Source organism: Harpia harpyja, chromosome 1 (genome assembly GCF_026419915.1).
Source record: "Harpia harpyja isolate bHarHar1 chromosome 1, bHarHar1 primary haplotype, whole genome shotgun sequence".
Taxonomy (NCBI): Eukaryota; Metazoa; Chordata; class Aves; order Accipitriformes; family Accipitridae; genus Harpia; species Harpia harpyja.
The window spans coordinates 109403809-109421251 of NC_068940.1; the positions used below are offsets into that span (position 1 = coordinate 109403809).

A 17443-nucleotide genomic window follows, 5' to 3' on the forward strand; every position below is an offset into this window, starting at 1 on the left:
GCCATTCTTTGTACTTTTTTCAGATCTACTCTACCATTACTGAACTGCAGGAACCAGAACTGCACACAGCATTCAACATGTGGGCAAACCATGGACAGTGGCACAGTGATGTTCTCTGTTCCCTTCCTTGTCATTTCTTTTGGTTAATGGCTTTTTTTGACCTCTAGTAGGCAGTGAACTGATTCCACACCCCCCCCCCCCGCCCGGAAGTGACTGTTTGAGCTCAAAGATCTTGCTTCTGTTGGGCAACAGTCAACTCAGAGCTCATTGTTTTGTATGTGATGATTGGATTGTTTTTTCCTGTGTAATTCACTTCAATATGTATTGAAATCCATTTTCATCTTCCTTTTAAGTGTTCATTCTGTCTCATAAAGTCCCTCTGCAGTTCTCTGAAGCTGGCCTTCATCCTTGCCAGCTTGAATAACTTAGTGTTACCAACAAACTTTTTCACTTCCTTGCTTCTTCTCTCTCTTCCCCTCCCCCCACTTTTTTTTCCCCAGGTTGCTTATGAATATGCTGAAAAGCCTGAGTCCCAGCAAAACTCTGCATGTGCCTTCTTTTTATTTTCAGAACCAATTACTTTTACCTCATTTCTATTCTTCAACCAATTATTTATCCATAATGGAAGCCATTGCTTCTTGGTTTCCTTAAAAGACTTTGTAGAGGGACTTGACTTTCAAAAGGCTTTTGTGTATGATTATTCTTATTCACATACTGGCTTAAATGCCTATGGAGTGTGTGTGTATTTGTCTGAATTTTCACATATACGCAGACATATAATAAACATCTTGATAATTCTTAGAATGAAACTAAGCTCTTCTCTCTGTTTTAAATTGCATTTTACAGGTGGTGATTATTTTACTGGTGTTTTTCCTTGACGATTATAAACTTTCAGGATTTAGAATAGAGTTTACTGTGTGTATTGTACAGCATTAAGCTTGTGATTTGACCCAAAAGTGTTTCTTCAGAGCACTCTGAAGTCAACATAAATGTCAGGACTTTAGAATGCCTACAGGGGCTGCTGACAAATGACCACATTCCCCCTTTTTTTTTTTTTTTTTTTAAGAGGCTTGATCAGAGACATGACCTTTTCTTAAAGGATTCTTGTCACTTTGTGAACTTACACTGCTCTCCGGTGTAGGTGAAGGAGAGGGCTTTTAATGGAAAATGTTTTATCATAGTGTTTTCATGGTTCACCTTTGCTTGTTACAGTCTCCCTACTGATCAAAGCAGCCTGGTAGTCAGTGCAAAATCTGAGGCACTGTAAATGTGAGCTTGCTTGTAGTTTTGATTAGCATGTGAACTGCACCAGTTTGGACTGCGTGTAGCTGCCATGGAGCTTTTTCTTCGGTCTGAAGGTAGAGCTTTCTGCTGTAAGCTGGCCTGGATATGTTACTGACCACTGAGTGTTTTCCCAAGCCTAGTATTTTTCATCCCTGTTTCCTCTCTACTTAAACACTGAATGCCTCTTTACAATGTCCAGGAAATACCAGTCCAGAGCTCATGTGCTCTGTGTTGCTGCTTAGTGCTTATCAGGATGGTCAAAATGGGGAAGTTGCTGGTGCTAGTGTCTGATAATGTACAAATGTCTTTGCAGCTGAAGAAATGGGGACCAAACTGGCTCTTCTTTCTGTTTCGCTTCTTCTCTAGCGACCTGGGATGCCATCAGGAGCTCGAATGCCCCATCAGGGGGCTCCCATGGGTCCCCCAGGTCCCCCATACGTTGGAAGCCCCTCAGTGCGACCTGGGATGCCTCAGACTGTGATGGAAACAACAAGAAAACGCACTGCACCACAGCAGGTCCAGCAACAGCAAGTGCAGCAGCAAGTGCAACAGCAGCAGCAAGCTACTCAGAACCGAACTAGGAGGTGAGTGTTCTGGAAAGAAAACATGGGAGGACAATTTGAGGAAGAAAAAATGATACCTTTTAGCAATAGGTAAGACCTTTTAAGTTCGAATGAGGCAGACTAGAATATTTATATATAGTCAGTTTCTTAAAGCAGGAAAAACATTGGTAAATTTTACTCTTTACTTTGTTTGTGAATGGTCTTGAACAAACTGACCTTCACTAATGTCTGGTTTTGCAGTTATAATGCTTTCACCTCGCAGGTTTATCGGGCTATAAATCTGGCCGTTATATTTAGCCTTTAAAGTTAATGAACAGTTCTCTTCTAATATAGTACAATTATTGTATTATTTGTTATCTGTTCTGTATAGTTCCTCTGATTTCTGACTGGCTAACAAAATGGTTTGTAAATGAGACAAGTGGAAAAAATGTTTGGTTGGTCATGTGAATACTTGTACTATGGTCATTCAGGAGAGTGGTCATAAAACTTGCAATTGTCACAGGCATTCCTACATATAAAGTAGAGAGAGATGCAAAGGAGATAATTCCATAGAATTAGAGGGATCTTTTTAAAGGAACTTTTTAATATATGCTCACTTTGTACAATGCTGAATGCATTCTCTCTTAAGTAACAGTTTGCCAATTTCTTTTTGCAACTTATTAGACCTCAGCAGTCTTGAGTTCCATGCGTGAGCCAGTTCCTGATAAATATGTAGGGTGCAGTCATCTAGGTGGTCTGCCTTTTGCAGAATCATTATAGGTGTATATATAGATTCAGACAGTGTTCTGGTGGTGTCATCGAATCTAGCTGTAGGTAGAACATGACTCTCTAAGCTCAGTGCTTCAGGAGCCCTGCTCTGTCCAGGTTATATGCCTTGGATCAGCAAGCCAGACTTGGGAATGCTTATATCTGTGATGCATCTGGAAAGGACACCAATCCTGAGAGTATTAACATATTACGATTGAATAAGATTGAATACAGAAGGAATGCGTGCGAGTGCAGCATGTGAGCACAAGAGATGCATGTGCATCTTGGAGGCCTTGCCCAGCACTAGCCGAAATGCACATTCCACAGCACGTCCCAGGAGGTACTCCAGGAAACTGCACAAAGTAATGCCTAGCCTTCAAATATACAGGGTGGATATAACCTGAAAAATTGCCACTGCTGGATAATTAAGGTAAACTTTAGTCACTAACTAGTTTCCAGGGATCATTAAAGAAGAGTAGTTTCTAAAAGTTGATGGCCTAACTCACAGAAGGAAGCAGTTCCCCTTCCCCAGTTCTTAACTTCAGTGCTTCTAGTTTGGAACCCAGCAGTAACCTCAGCTCACACCAGTGCTTCTGAGGTACTCAGGAAAGTTTCTCTGTTTCTTCTGCCATGCCTTCCCTCCAGATAACATGTTGAACGTTTTCCCCTCGTTCATTTCCACCTCCCTGTCGTTTCCCATTGAAATTTTCCTGTTTTTTGGGGCAAACTTTCAGGCACCTTGGGTCCAATTCTGGGAGTAATTGAGTCCTATGTTTTATTGCACAAATGGGCCAAGAAGGTGTAGTCGTCCTTTCTTGGCAGGTTTGGTGGAGACAGAAATCTCATTTCTGTAATAGACTTTTGGAGAACTAGTTGAGACCCAAGTTGTTGGGGGTTTTTGGTTTGTTTGTTACTTGCTTTTTAATTGCAAGCCTTTGGGGTTGTTGCAGGTGCATGCATATCCCATTTCCCTTTGGGAGGGTGGAACTTGCTCAGGCATTACTTCCAGATTCTGTGAAGTGTTTCAGTGCAGATTCGATTTTGTGAGCTGTGGAAGGTGTTGGAGATTCACACCATGTAACGTTCCAGTCCTATTATTCCTGCAGTTTTACAAAGGGACGTTGCTCACCTATGAAGTTGGGTGTGACTGTGTAGATGAATTTTCTGACCCCGAGGAAGGGTGTAGTTTGCACCTCCGGGCACAAAGAGTTCCTCAGGCTTGGTTTATATGGGGATGGGGAAGAATCTAAGAATCCGGTATTTCAGGCCAGGCTTATTATTAGCAAATGTAGGAAGGGAGTATGCCACATCGATGTGTGTGGAAACAGCTTTTATGTGGACATGGCTGCTGACAGACTTCCTGTATGAAAACAGTAAGGAGGGGCATCCTTGTGACATGGCAGAGCGGCAGCAGGCGGTTCGCTTTCTCCCATTTGTCTGTCACAGATGGAGTGATTCATCTCCTGCTTAAGATAAAGGCCTCACAAATTATAGAGGTGAAGGATAAGGCCTGAATTCCCTCTTGGCCCTGTTAGAGAAAGCTAGGTGACAGGTTTGGTGGGCACAAACGGTTCTTAGAATCTGAAGAATTCAAAAGACAATGTATTTGGCAATCTTCCTGACAGTACCATTTCTTCGGCACATATACATTTGTGTGTACGTACGCAAACACGAGTATGTTTTTAAAAGCATAGATATATAAATGTGCTTATGCATGGGTGTGGACACATTATGTATATACACTGCAGGCACACATATCTTCCCACATGTGCGTTCATAAAGATGAACAAATACGGAAACGTAAGCCCACATACCTTTGTATATCACTCATGCAAATTGTTACAATAAAACAAGTGTATATACCTAGGGAAAGGTGTGTGTATATGTGTGTTTTCCTACATCATATGAAATACACATATATATGTGTGTTTTCATCAGCACTCAGTTTTGGGCACGAATGAATGAATGCATGTCATCTGTTTGAACAAGTTCACATTCTGTTTACAGGCACTCAACTACTTACATGTGCATATGCATAGGTGTATCTGTGCACACTTCCACACGTGCGCACTGTCCTCCTACATCCTTTTTCTGTATCTGTAGACGGCATGTGCACATGCACTTGCATACATAGCCGCCCTGCACTGTAGAAGATGCTGTGATCAAAGAACTTGCACACTTCTTTCCAAGATGCATAACAGACAGCCCTGATTTGTTCTTAGCTAACTACCTCCCCAGGCTGCTGAGAGAAGGGGTCCTAGGTCCTGGGCATGGGTGAGACCCTTTTGCTGATGCATGCACAGCTGTGCACCAGCATGTGGAGATGTCAGGATAATTTAGCAGGTGGCCTCGTTACTCCTAGATCTGTCACCATGGTAACGTGTTTTTTTCTTTAAAAAATGTACAGTGCCAAGAGGAGGAAGATGGCTGACAAAATTCTCCCTCAGAGGGTGAGTCGCTTTCATTTCCTATTCCCTTCACAATCAGTTTAGCATCTTAGTGTAATTAGAGGGATTTTAGAAAATACTTTCACTTTTTGTTTAAAAATCTAATTAAAAAGTAAGTAGGCAGTGGGTGAAAGTCTAGAGAGCAAGGCTGGGGCTGGGGCTGGGGGCTGGGAGTGTGGAGTACAGCCTGGCCTGTGTCATCCTCGTGCACTGGATTAGCCGAGCCAGCACTGCCACTTGCTGGATGGACAGTGGTGCTGGGCTGCGAAGTACACGACTTGACGCTGGGGCCCTCTGGGTCTTAAGGATGTTTTTGATCAATTTTTGAGGCTGGCCAAAAGCTGGTTCAGAGCGCAGCTGTGCCTGTAGGAGATGGGATCATTCTCAGGTCTCTCTGGCCCAGTAGAGCTGCCAGGTTCTAATTTTCGTGGTTGTGTCCTAGTAGGACTGAAGTGGACCCATGTAAACAACAGACTTCAAGGAGCCTGCATTGTCTGGAGAGTTATTAATTCTCTTATCCCTGGGGATATGTCTAGCTTTTGGTGTCTGCCTATGCTTGATCCTCAATGCTTCAATCTTCTACTTCCTTTTTAAACATTGGAATTTCTCTCTGCTCCCCTTCTCTTTCATTATTCCCAGACTTTTCCTTTCCTGTGACCTCTTCAGTACAGTTCCCCCGAAACCTACTTGGTCCCAAAAGGAAAGCTTCCTTAGTCTTCAAAACACACACCCTTGTCACATCCTAGTCCCAGTTTCTTTGGCTTCTGGTGCTTTTTCTGGGCTCAGAATCCCTTTGACAGGTGTGCAGATCTCCATGTCCTTTTCGAGTCTACCTCTCCGCTGCTATTGTAAACCCAAACTTGCTGGCAGCCTCCAGTTTCTCTTGGCATTCCGGAGGTACCTAGTGCCAGCCACCTGAGGAGGTAAACCCACTTTGGTACTCCTGATGTCATATTATCACTTCTTTTCTTGTAATTCCTGCTACCCTCTGAAAGCACAGCCTCTCGTAGGTTAGCCATTAGTTCTCTCACGTTGTGGTCTTGAAAGGACTAAGCTACCATCAAATCTAGACCTTTGAACTACTTGCAGCCTCCATGGTGTTTGTGTTAAAGCCTCATTCCTGCTCTGCTTAGAGTCCGTACTTTCTTAGAACGAAACCTGTGTTTCTTGTGCTGTCAGTTCTGTCTTTCCCACACAAATTGTTTTCACAGACAATTATACATCCTGTGTAGCGAGGCTATCACTTTCAATATATATGTCCTTTTTAAGGCACCCTTTTTTTTTTTTTTTTTGTCTGATGCCTTTGTAAGATAAAAAGGTCTCAGAAGAGAGGTAACCAAACTTTTTTGGCAACAGAAGACTTGTGCCTCTGTTTATCAAATCCATGAAAACTCTTTAATAGTGTCATGGTTTAACCCTAGCCAGCAACTAAGCACCATGCAGCCACTCACTCACTTCCCCCCCACCCAGTGGGATGGGGGAGAGAATCGGGAAAAAAAAGGTAGAACTCATGGGCTGAGATAAGAACGGTTTAGTAGAACAGAAAGGAAGAAAATAACAACAACAACAACAAAAATAATAATATGACAATAACAATAATAAAAGAATTGGAATATACAAAACAAGTGATGCACAATGCAGTTGCTCACCACTCGCCAACTCATGCCCAGTTAGTTCCTGAGCAGCGATCCCCCCCACGCAGGCCAACTCCCCCCAGTTTATATACTGGGCATGACATCACATGGTATGGAATACCCCTTTGGCCAGTTGGGGTCAGCTGCCCTGGCTGTGTCCCCTCCCAACTCCTTGTGCCCCTTCAGCCTTCTTGCTGGCTGGGCATGAGAAGCTGAAAAATCCTTAGTATAAGCACTACTTAGCAACTACTGAAAACATCGGTGTGTTATCAACATTCTTCTCATACTAAATCCAAAACATAACACTATACCAGCTACTAGAAAGAAAATTAACTCCATCCCAGCCAAAACCAAGACAAATAGGTAGAGCCTTATTAAAGTATGTCAAAAACCTATACAGATGCTAGCACCTTTCAGAACCATGCTGTCACCAAGTCTTCTTGCCTTTCAGTGTCTTTGTTGCTGGCAGCCAATAATTTTAACTGATAGAGTGATAAGGCAATATAAATGGCTAGAGTTCTGTCTGCAATGGAGTTTTTATCAGTGCAACAAAGCTGCAGTCCATTAGGCTGGAGTCAGCGTATCAGAACCTCCTTACGCTTACCATTCATGGGATGGGAAAATGCTGTGTGCATCGGTGTCCTGTCAAGTGGAAGACTTGCACTGGTGGCTGTGGAATGCACATGAAACACAGGGTAAAACTTCCAACTTTCTGGAGCTACTTCTGGAGTATTTTCCAGCCAATCAGCATCTGTTACCCACAGACTTTTTGCAGGCTCTTGCTTGTGTTTCCTGGGAGCTGTGAAGGGGAGAGGGGAAGCTACTAAATACATTTTACTCTGGAAAACCGTCTTATGTAAGTAATAGTGGAAAAGGAGGTGGGTTCTCAGTGTTAGTTGCTGTGATAGCGAGTCAGGCAGTTGGCACAGATAACCTGCTGTTGGGCTTCCAGGCTCTCTGATCAAGCCTGTGCTATAGCGCTGGAGCATATTGCTAGTTGGACGGGGTTGCTCAGCTGCTACAGTACAGCTATTTGAGAAGGATTTGATTTTGCATGGGTATAATCATATGAGAAAGTTCGACCTAGCAACCTATTACATGTGGGAAGATAGTATTATGGAACTGCATGGGACCTCCTGGCACATCCAGTCTGGTTCCCTCTGTCATGGAAGCTGTGACACAATTACTGCCTCAAGACTAGTTAGGTTCCTTACTTCTGAGATACTTTAGATCCAGCAGCTTTTTTTTCTTTTTTGCTAGGCTCGGCAAGGCAAGCGCTTTTAGTTTGCCAAGTAAGAGGGGCTCCGCACAATTCTAATGCTCACACTCCTTCATTATTTCTATTCCAGGTTAAATTCACCTCTTTCCAACCTCTTTAAATCTACCTTTTTAGGAGACCAGAACTATACATAGTATTCAGGTTACCAGTATCACCAGTACTTGAATGCCACTAATGGATTTTTACCTCTACTGGCAATCGCTAGTGATGCAAATTGGGATGACATCTTATCTTTTATGGCCTCATCACATTGATACAGCATATGGTCATTCTGTGATTGACTAATACTCACAACTTTTTCTGCTTTCTATTGTTTGCAACTGATGAATTCCCTTTCCCAGCAGGAATTATGGATATAGACTCTGAGGAACTTGATCCTGTGCTTTGTAATTGTGTATTTCATCCCATTTCTATTATACGATTCTCAGCTTCCTTACATTCTCTGTACTGTCTTCTGCCTTGTATTGACAGTACCACCCAAATTTGTCGTTATTAAGTTTTGTTAGCGTACTTCTCTTTTTTGTGCTGGAGCTATTAATGAAAATATCTCAATAAAATCAGTTTCAAAAATGGTCCATGAGGTACTTCCTGCTTAATACTTCTTTACTATGCCAGTTCTTTACCACATATTGTTCTTGTTCTAATACCCATTTTTCAGTCTTAAGTAGTGGTTCCCTTTATGACTGTATGTTACTTAAATGCAAGTTTATTGGATCTACTGCATATCTTTTGTCTAAAATGCAGCTTTAATGAAAAGATAGACTTGGTTAAGCCCAGGCTGACACACTGTAATGTAACAAGGCTTAGCATTTTTTTATAGTGTATTCAACATTAACTCCAGTTCTGTGCAGCAGGCTATACCTCACCCCATTTTTCTTACCTCTGGATCCTTGTTCTCAGGTCACCACAACTCTCATTCAGTTTCAGAAAAGTTCATAGGTGTCTTCATTCATAGCTGGGGACCTAGATCTCTGGAGCTGATGTGGCCTTTGTGACCCAAGTCGAGCAGGTGTGCTTCAATTTCAACCTCAGGCCACAAACGGTCTGTAGAGAAACATGACTGCACATCAGATTGCGCCTCATCTTTCTCCAGGCCTTGTCTCCTCTTTACTTCTGGTCAGTGTCTTTTCTCTTAGTTCTGAGTCATTACATTTTTTCCCAGGCACCGTGACTGTGATTCACTGTTCTGTTTCTTCAGCTTCCTTGCCTACCCATTCTGATGCAAAAATCTCAGCTGAAAATCACTCTGACTCCATAGCTGTGTGTGTCTCTGCTTTTCCTCATTTAACTTGCTGAGTGGAGTGCAACTTTGAAACAGCAAACTGCTTCTCCTTCAATGGGATGCTTGTCTCTTAGTATTGGCTACTGTTCTTCTCACTGGGCCCCAAATACCCATCAGGACTTTTTGTCTAGCTGTGCTGATAGGTTTTTGTACAGCTGTCCTCTCCTTTTCACCCTCCCTACTTCATTCTCCTTTATAAAAATATTCAGTCAACTCCGGCTGCCGGATTCTTTGCACAGATCCCATACCATAATAGCTGTCCTGTTGTTGTTTGGTCACTGCATCGCTGTTGTCCATCTCTTTCTCCATCTGAGCCAACCAGAGGTGAGGAACAGCTGGATGTGCTATTGACTCATAAGAAAGAAATGGTTAGAGATGTGATAATCATTGGCAGCCTTGGATGTAGCAGCTGTGAAATAATGAAGTTCAAGATAGAATCATAGAATCATTTAGGTTGGAAAAGACCTTCAAGATCATCAAGTCCAACCATCAACCATGCCCACTAAACCATGTTCTGAAGTGCTTTGTCTACGTGCTTTTTGAATACCTCCAGGGATGGTGACTCAACCCCTTCCCTGGGCAGCCTGTTCCAATACCTGACAACCCTTTCAGTAAAGAAATTTTTCCTAATATCCAACCTAAACCACCCCTGCCACAATGTGAGGCCATTTCCTCTCGTCCTATCACTAGTTACTTGATAGAAGAGGCCAGCACCCACCTCACTACAACCTCCTTTCAGGTAGTCGTAGAGAGCGATAAGGTCTCCCCTCAGCCTCCTTTTCTCCAGACAAAACAACCCCAGTTCCCTCAGCCGCTCCTCATAAGACTTGTGCTCCAGGCCCCTCACCAACTTGGTTGCCCTTCTCTGGACACGCTCCAGCACCTCAATGTCTTTCCTGCAGTGAGGGGCCCAAAACTGAACACAGTACTCGAGGTGCAGCCTCACCAGTGCTGAGTACAGGGGAAGGATCTTGAAGGGAGTGAGGAAGGAGAGTAGCGAAGTACAGACTCCAGACTTCAGACACGCAGAGTTTGGCTTATTCAGGAAACTAGTAGATGTGATCCCATGGGAAACGGCTCTGAAGTGCAAAGTGGCTTAGGGAAGCTGGCAGGTCTTTAAGGACCCTCCAAGCACAAGAGCAGTCTGTCTTGATATGCAGGAAAATGAGCAGATTTATGAGGGGCCCAGCTTAACTAAGCAGGGAACTCACAGTGGAGGTCCCAACATCAAAAGGCAGTGTACAAGAGGTGGAAGCAGGGACAGGCTACAAAAGAGGAATTTAGAAATGTTGCCTGGGCATATAGGGAATTGTATCAGGAAAATCAAAGCTCAGCTGGAGCTGAGATTTCCAAGAGACGTCAAGAGCAACAAGAAAAGCTTCTACTGTTAGACTAGTAATAAAAGGCTAACTAAGGAAAATGTATGATGCTGAGTGGGCTGGGTGATACAGTGATGACAGAGACAGATAAGTCTGAAGTACTCAAAGCTTTCTTTGTCTCAGTCTGCACTAACGATGTCTCCCATACCTTGTGAACACATTCAAGAGGAACAGCCAGCACTGGACAGGCATTGAGCCAGGGATTACCTGAGAAAACTCGACCTGTAGAACTCCATGGTACCCAACAGGCTGCATCTGAGAGTGCTGAGGGAACTGGCCAATGTCCTTGCAAGGACACTCTCTATCACCTTTGAAATGTGGAAATCGGGGCAGGTTCCCGATGACTAGAAAAGGCCAAAAGAACAATCCAGGGAACTGCAGCCAATCGTCCTCACTTTGGTCCCTGGGAAAATCGTGGAGCAAATTTTTGAAACACATTTCTGGACATGTGAAGGAGAAGAAGGTAATAGGAAACAGTGAGCATGGATTTACCAAAGGTAAATCATGCCTGTTCAACCTGATTGCCTCCCCTGATAAAATGACTGGATCTGTGAGCAAGAGATAGCAGTGGATATAATTTACCTTGGCTTTAGCAAAGTTTTCAACACTGTCTCCCATAATAGTCTTGTATCCAAGTTGGGACATTTTGGTCTAGATGGGTGGACAACCATCTGGTTGGATGATTGGGCTTAGAGGGTAGTGGCTAATAGGTTGCACTCTACCAGGAAGACAGTGACAAGCAGAGTACTGCAGGGATCTATCCTGGCAGCTGTTCAGTTTAGCATCTTTATCAATGACCTGGAGGAGGCAGTGGAGTGCTTGCTTATAAAATTTGCAGATGACACCAAATCACGGGGCAGGGTGGGGGGAACCAGTCAATATGCTTGTGGACAGGCTGCCATTTAGGGGGAGCTGGACAGGCTGGAGGAATGAGCCAACAGGAACTTTATGAAATTCAACAAGGTCAAATGCAAAGTTCTTCCTTGGGAAAGTGGGGGGCAGTAAGCTCTTGCTGGGGCTGCCTGGCTGGGGACCAGCACTGCTGGAAAGGCCCTGGAGGCCCTGGTGGACAGTGAGCTGAGTGTGAGCGAGAAGTGTGCCCTGGCAGCGAAGATGACTAACAGCGTCCTGGGCTGTATGAACCAGGAGCACAGCCAAGAGATTGAGGGACTTGATTACACCTCTTTGCTCAGTACTCATTAGCTCACAGCTAGAGCACTGTGTCTAGTTTTGGGACCCCCAATCCAAGAAAAACATTGGCAAACTGGACTGAGTTCAGCAGAAGGTCATTAGGTTGGTCAGAGGGCTGGATCAGCACGTGCGGAGAGACTGAGAGAACGGGCCTTGTTCAGCCTGGAGGAAAGATGGCTCTGAGGTGACCTAACAGCAGCTTGCCAGCTCCTAAGAGAGGATGGTCAAGTAGATGGAGCCAGGCTTTCCAGTGGAGCATGGCAGGAGAATGAGAGCTAGTGAGCATAAGTTGAAACAGGAGAGGATCTGGCTATATGTAAGAAGAAACCTTTTCACAACAGGACAGTCAAGCATTGGAACTCAGAGAGGTTGTGGGATCTCCACCCTTGGAAGTTTTCAGACCCCAACATAACCTCCTCATAGACCCTGCTTTGAGCAGGAGGTTGGACTAGAGACCTCCCAACATCCCTTCAAGCTGGTACTTGTGATCCAGCTGCTGTTCCATAGAACATCTCCAACAGAAGTCTCCAGAAATGTTACCTTCATATGCCATCAGACTCCCTGCTCTAGACTTGATGCTTTTCCATGCTGATTGATGCTGTGGTCACCTGTCCAGTTGTTTCTTTGGACTGTATGCCTCAGGGGTTTGGCTGGGTCATAGATGCTGCCTGGCCACTGAACACAGAGGAGCTATTGAATTGCTTTTACTAGAACTTCGAGAGTAACTCATAAGGACTCCTCATAATCCTAATTCATAGATGTGATCTATAGCCTTCTTTTATGTAATTAAACATTCAAATATAAACAGTGTAGAGCTTAGGCGCATATATGTATTGCTTCTATCTGCCCACGTTAGTCTGTGCTCATAACTGATTACCATGAGTGGCGGGTGAAAGACTTGCTTAACTGTTGCTTGTAGCGTTGCAGGATCTTTGCATTTTTGAATGGTATCCGCATGTGGCCATGAAATTCAGAATGACACAGTCTTTAATTGTTTTTACCATGTTACTGGACTGTGTTATTGGCTCTGTGGTAGCCAGTCAGAAATCCTCCCTGAAATGCTCTCTCTTAGGTATCAAGACTCTCAAGGTGGCACTGAGTTACAATTTCTAAGGAGTGTCAGCCCTTAGCTATCCTTCTTTAACCACCATAGAAGCCTCAACGGTAGAGACACTTTTGTCAATAAGCTATAGGCTAAAGTTTCTTAGCAGGGAAACTGTCCAGTATCTGGTAAATCATACTTCAGTCATTGTCACTTGTAATGTAAAAAAGCTGGCTTCTCAACAATATTTTTGAAGTGTCTAGGTTGTGTGTGTCTGCTCTAGGTAGTAAAAAATTGGCTCAGGATCTAATTGAGCTTGTCAGACTTGGGGGAGCAAGAGGTCTTGGCTTTTGTTACCTCTCTCAAAGATGAAAATTACAGGCTAGCCTAATTCTAAGGAAGTTGCCAAATCTCTATTTATTAGTGTCTGATGATTTTTTTTTTTTAAAAGCAAATTGCTGAAACAGTTTTATTTGTCCTGCTCAGGTAGTGAAGAATGCAGCTCCAGTTGTTATTTCCTATTTGAAATTCTATTTATTATTTTTTTTCTGGGATGTTTAAAGAAAACCAACTTTCACCTGGAAAGAAACATCAATCTGAAGGGCACGCTTTTCTGTATCTTTTTTTTTTTTTATAACTGACTTTAGTTTAAACTAAGATTAAGTTATGCAGGTGACAGCATGGTGGCTGTCTGCTACAGACAATCTGCCTGATCAAGAAGGAGACAAAGCCTTTCTTCGACATCTGGAGGAAGCACCGTGGTTGCAGGCCCTCATACTCATGGGGGAACTGTAACCAGCCTGACATCCGCTTTGAGGGCAGGAGCACTGGGCACGAGCACTACAGGAGACTCCTGGGTCGGATTAACGACCATTTCTTGACACAGGTGATCAACAAGCCAACAAGGGGAGGTGCTCTGTTGGACCTGTTACTCACAAAGAACGAAGAGCTGGTTGGGGATGTGAAGGTTAAGGGCAGCCCTGGCTGCAGCAACCATGAGATGGCAGAGTTTGCAATCCCGAGAGAAGCGAGCAAGACCTGGACTTCAGGAGAGCAGGTTTTGGCTTGTTCAGGGATCTGCCCAGAAGGATTTTATGGGACAGTGGGGATCCCTGGAGGACAAAGGGGCTCAGGGAAGCTGGCTGAACTTCAAGGACAGCCTCTTCAAAGCAAAGGGGAATGATCAGACCGATGTGCAGAAAGTTGAGCAGGCCTGGCAGGAGGCCAGCAGGGTTAAGCAGGGAATTCCTGCCTGGCCTCAGATGCAAAGAGGGAGTGCACGGAGGTGTAAGCAGGGATGGTCTACCCAGCAGGAACAGCACAATGGTGCCCGAGCATGCAGGCATGAAATTGGGGAAGTCAAAGCTCAGCTGGAACTGAACCTAGCAATGGACGTGATGGGCAACAAGAAAGCCTTCTGCAAAGCGTATCAGCAGCAGAAGGAAGACTAAGGAAAACCCGGGTCTGGGTCTGGTTCTGCCGCTCATGTCAAAAGCCATGGAGAAGGCCGTGGCACTCAAGTGTTGTCTTTGCCTCCGTTACTCCTGGTAAGTCCTGTCCTCAGGCCTCCCAGGTCCCTGAGCCTACGTCAGAGTCAGGGGAGCATGGCTGCTCAGAGGGACCTTGACAGGCTGCAGGAACAGGACGGCAGCTCAGCATCAACAAAGGCAAAGACCAAGTTCTACTCCTGGGATAGAACGATACCATGCAGTGGCACGGGTGGGCATCAACTGGGTAGAAAGCAGTTTTGCAGGAGAGGAGCTGGGGGTCCTCATGGACAACAAGTGGAGAATGAGTCTGTGAGGTAAGCCAGCCGGGACAAAAGTCAACTGCAAAATGGTCTGTATTAGCGTAAGCGTTGCCATCAAGTCAAGGAAAGAGGCTATTCCTTGCTATGCCACGCTTGTGAAACTGCGTCTGGACTTCTGGGCACAGGACCACAAAGACGTGACATCCTGGAGTGAGGCCTGCAGAGGACCGCCAGGATGTCTGGGGGCTGGAGCGCATGCCTGCCAAGAGAAGCTGCAAGAGCTGGGTTTGTCCAGCCTTGAGAAGAGAAGGGGAAAGGGAGATCCTGTTGGTGAGTGCAACTGCCATATGGGGTGGTGAAGAGAAGACAGAGCCAGCCTCCTCTTGGAGGTGCACAACAACAAGATGAGAGGCAACAAACTCACTGCAACGTGGGCAGTTGACTCAGTATAAGGAACTTTTTAAAAAAAAAAAAACAACCAAAACATGATGGTTACCAAAACGTTGGAACAGGCTGCCAAAAGATGCTGTGGGATGTCCATCCTTGGCTGGAGGTAGTCAGAACCCGACTGGACAAGGTCCTGAGCAACCTGCTGTAATTTGAACCTGTTTTGTGCAACGGTTGGTCTGCATGACTTCCAAAGGTCCTTCTGATCCAAATTATTTTGTGATTACTGAGGCTTAAACAGCCGTCTACCCAAATCATGGTTTTGCCAGATATTCAGTGAATCCTTTGTGTGTTTGAGGACTGTTCATCAGCATAACCCCAGAAGTTCAAACGGATTGTTCCCAGGATGCGGGTGACTTCGGTTTTGTCTTCTGTTGGAAGGAACTGTGGTAGATGCTTCTGATATGCCTTGACTAGCAAAGAAGTACTGACTGCCTCAACACGAAAGGCTTATGGAGGCCAGGGAAGGCTGAGGCGCATATCAAGTTTTTTGTAGCCAGCAGTACTCCTGTCAGGGCTCCACTTGGAGACTCAATTTCTTTCAGAATTCAGTATCCTACAATGTTAAGTTTATGGCAGAATGGGTTATACACTGTCAGCAGGAAAGATTTTATACATACAGTCATACTGGAGGTCAATGAGGCTGACAGAGATAGACTTCCTAGGTTTGATGGTGTCCACACTTCACCTAGGGATGCTAATGAAAACGCAAAAACTCCCTTTAGAAAACTCTCTATGCCAAAAATGCACTTCCTTGATCCTGTGTTTTCTGATGGCAGAAGTTGCAGAAATGATTACTATAATTTTTTTTCAAAAGAGAGGAATCAAGAGCTAACCTGTTTGCAATAGGAGATATTGGAGACCTATGTTTTGCAGTCTGTTCGAGTAGTGTTAAAGAGTGTGGGAGATGGCTTTGTTTTTTGCAGAAATGGAAAATCTCACATCTGTTTCTTCTTCTGTCTCTGATCTTGGATGTGTCAGTGGCAATGAGTACAACTCAAGAAAACTTCTATCTCCAGCTTAAGCTCAGGTTTTCCATCACTTACACTGATTTTTTTCTGTCATTTCCTATCAGTATTCTGTCTGTTCTTTATGGTCTGCATACTAGTGTATCAACTCCTAATAGTTGTATTGAGAGTTCTATTTAATTTTACTAGAGTGTGGCAAGCCTTCTTATGGAAGACTTTGAAAAGAAAGAGCACATATTTGATCTGGGAGAAGAAAAAAGTACTAATTTATTTTTAGCGTCATACACCTAGACAATCTGAAGTCTGACCTTATCATGAGAATTTACTGCTACTTTGTTTTGTTTTTGTTTAAGTTCTACAGGACAGGCCTGAGGATTTACTTGTAAGTAAGAGCATATGTATTTAAAATTACTAATGTTGAAATATTCCCTGCAGTCATTGTCACAATTTTTCAGTGTTTGGCTATACTTACTCCTAAGGATTTTCCTCTTATTTCTAATCTGAAGTTAAAACAATTTCAAGTTCATTGTGTTGTCACTTTGATAGGCAGAGAAATTTTTTTTCTTTTTGTGTAGATAGACATAAACTCATAAGTGAAGTTAAATTAATTGGCTTCATGGAAACTTGTATTATAGAGAATGTTCTCCTGTCTGCTAGTCATCTCAATAGCTTTTCTCAGAATTTTCTTGAGTTAGTCAGTAGATTTCTTCACTTGTGACTGTGGTGTTCTTTTAGTGATTATGATATTGCCAAGCATGGCAATAATTGTAAAATCCTTAGTCTCGCCCCACGTCTTCCTGCTCATGTATTTAAAAACTGCACTGGCCTGTTAGGCTACAGGGTTGTTCTGGGCTATTGTTTCCTCCCCTACCATTTCCTAAATCCTTTTAAGATTTCCTTGGGAAGAAGTGAGAGTCCCCATGCTGTAGCTATGTCCTACATTCTTTGCTTCTAGGGTTTTTGATTGTACAAATACCTTTAATAATTTGTTTCATTTTCTTTCTCCTAGCTCACCATGTTATGGATCCATATCCCTGTCCTCTTCTTTATTTCTGATTTCCCCATCCTGTGTCACTTGTAGATTCTGTTCCTTACATTCAGGTTAAATTAGAAAAGCCCCAGAACCATTCCTCTTCTTTATACATTGCATCTTTGTCTGTTTGTTGCTCCTCATGCAGATGACTTCATTAACTTATCCACACTTTCGGTCACTTTCATCAGTAGCCATGGTCTCATTAGTACCCACCAGTACACATAAATTGCTTGGGTTATTGTGCATTCCATTGTGTCTGTTCAGTATTGCAACTCATCTCCCACCATGCAGCTCAGTCAGCAAACTCAGAAAAAGTCTTTTCTGAAGTGTCTTACAGTCTTTTCAGGTCATGATTAACTAAAAATTTTACACCTTTTAATGCATTTATGTCTCTTTT

The 17443-nt window shown here is 43.7% G+C and overlaps 1 protein-coding gene across 9 annotated transcripts in view; it reads left to right on the top strand.

Moving 5' to 3' along the window:
• Nucleotides 1–17443, top strand: part of SMARCD3 (SWI/SNF related, matrix associated, actin dependent regulator of chromatin, subfamily d, member 3) — a 120308-nt gene that overhangs the window by 55821 nt on the left and 47044 nt on the right. For all 9 annotated transcript variants that reach the window (XM_052810047.1, XM_052810031.1, XM_052810024.1 and 6 more), the window contains 2 exons: nt 1651–1868; nt 5002–5044. In XM_052810047.1, the coding sequence (XP_052666007.1) occupies nt 1660–1868; nt 5002–5044 (252 nt within the window). In that variant the 5' untranslated portion in view covers nt 1651–1659. The remainder of the gene's footprint in view (nt 1–1650; nt 1869–5001; nt 5045–17443) is intronic.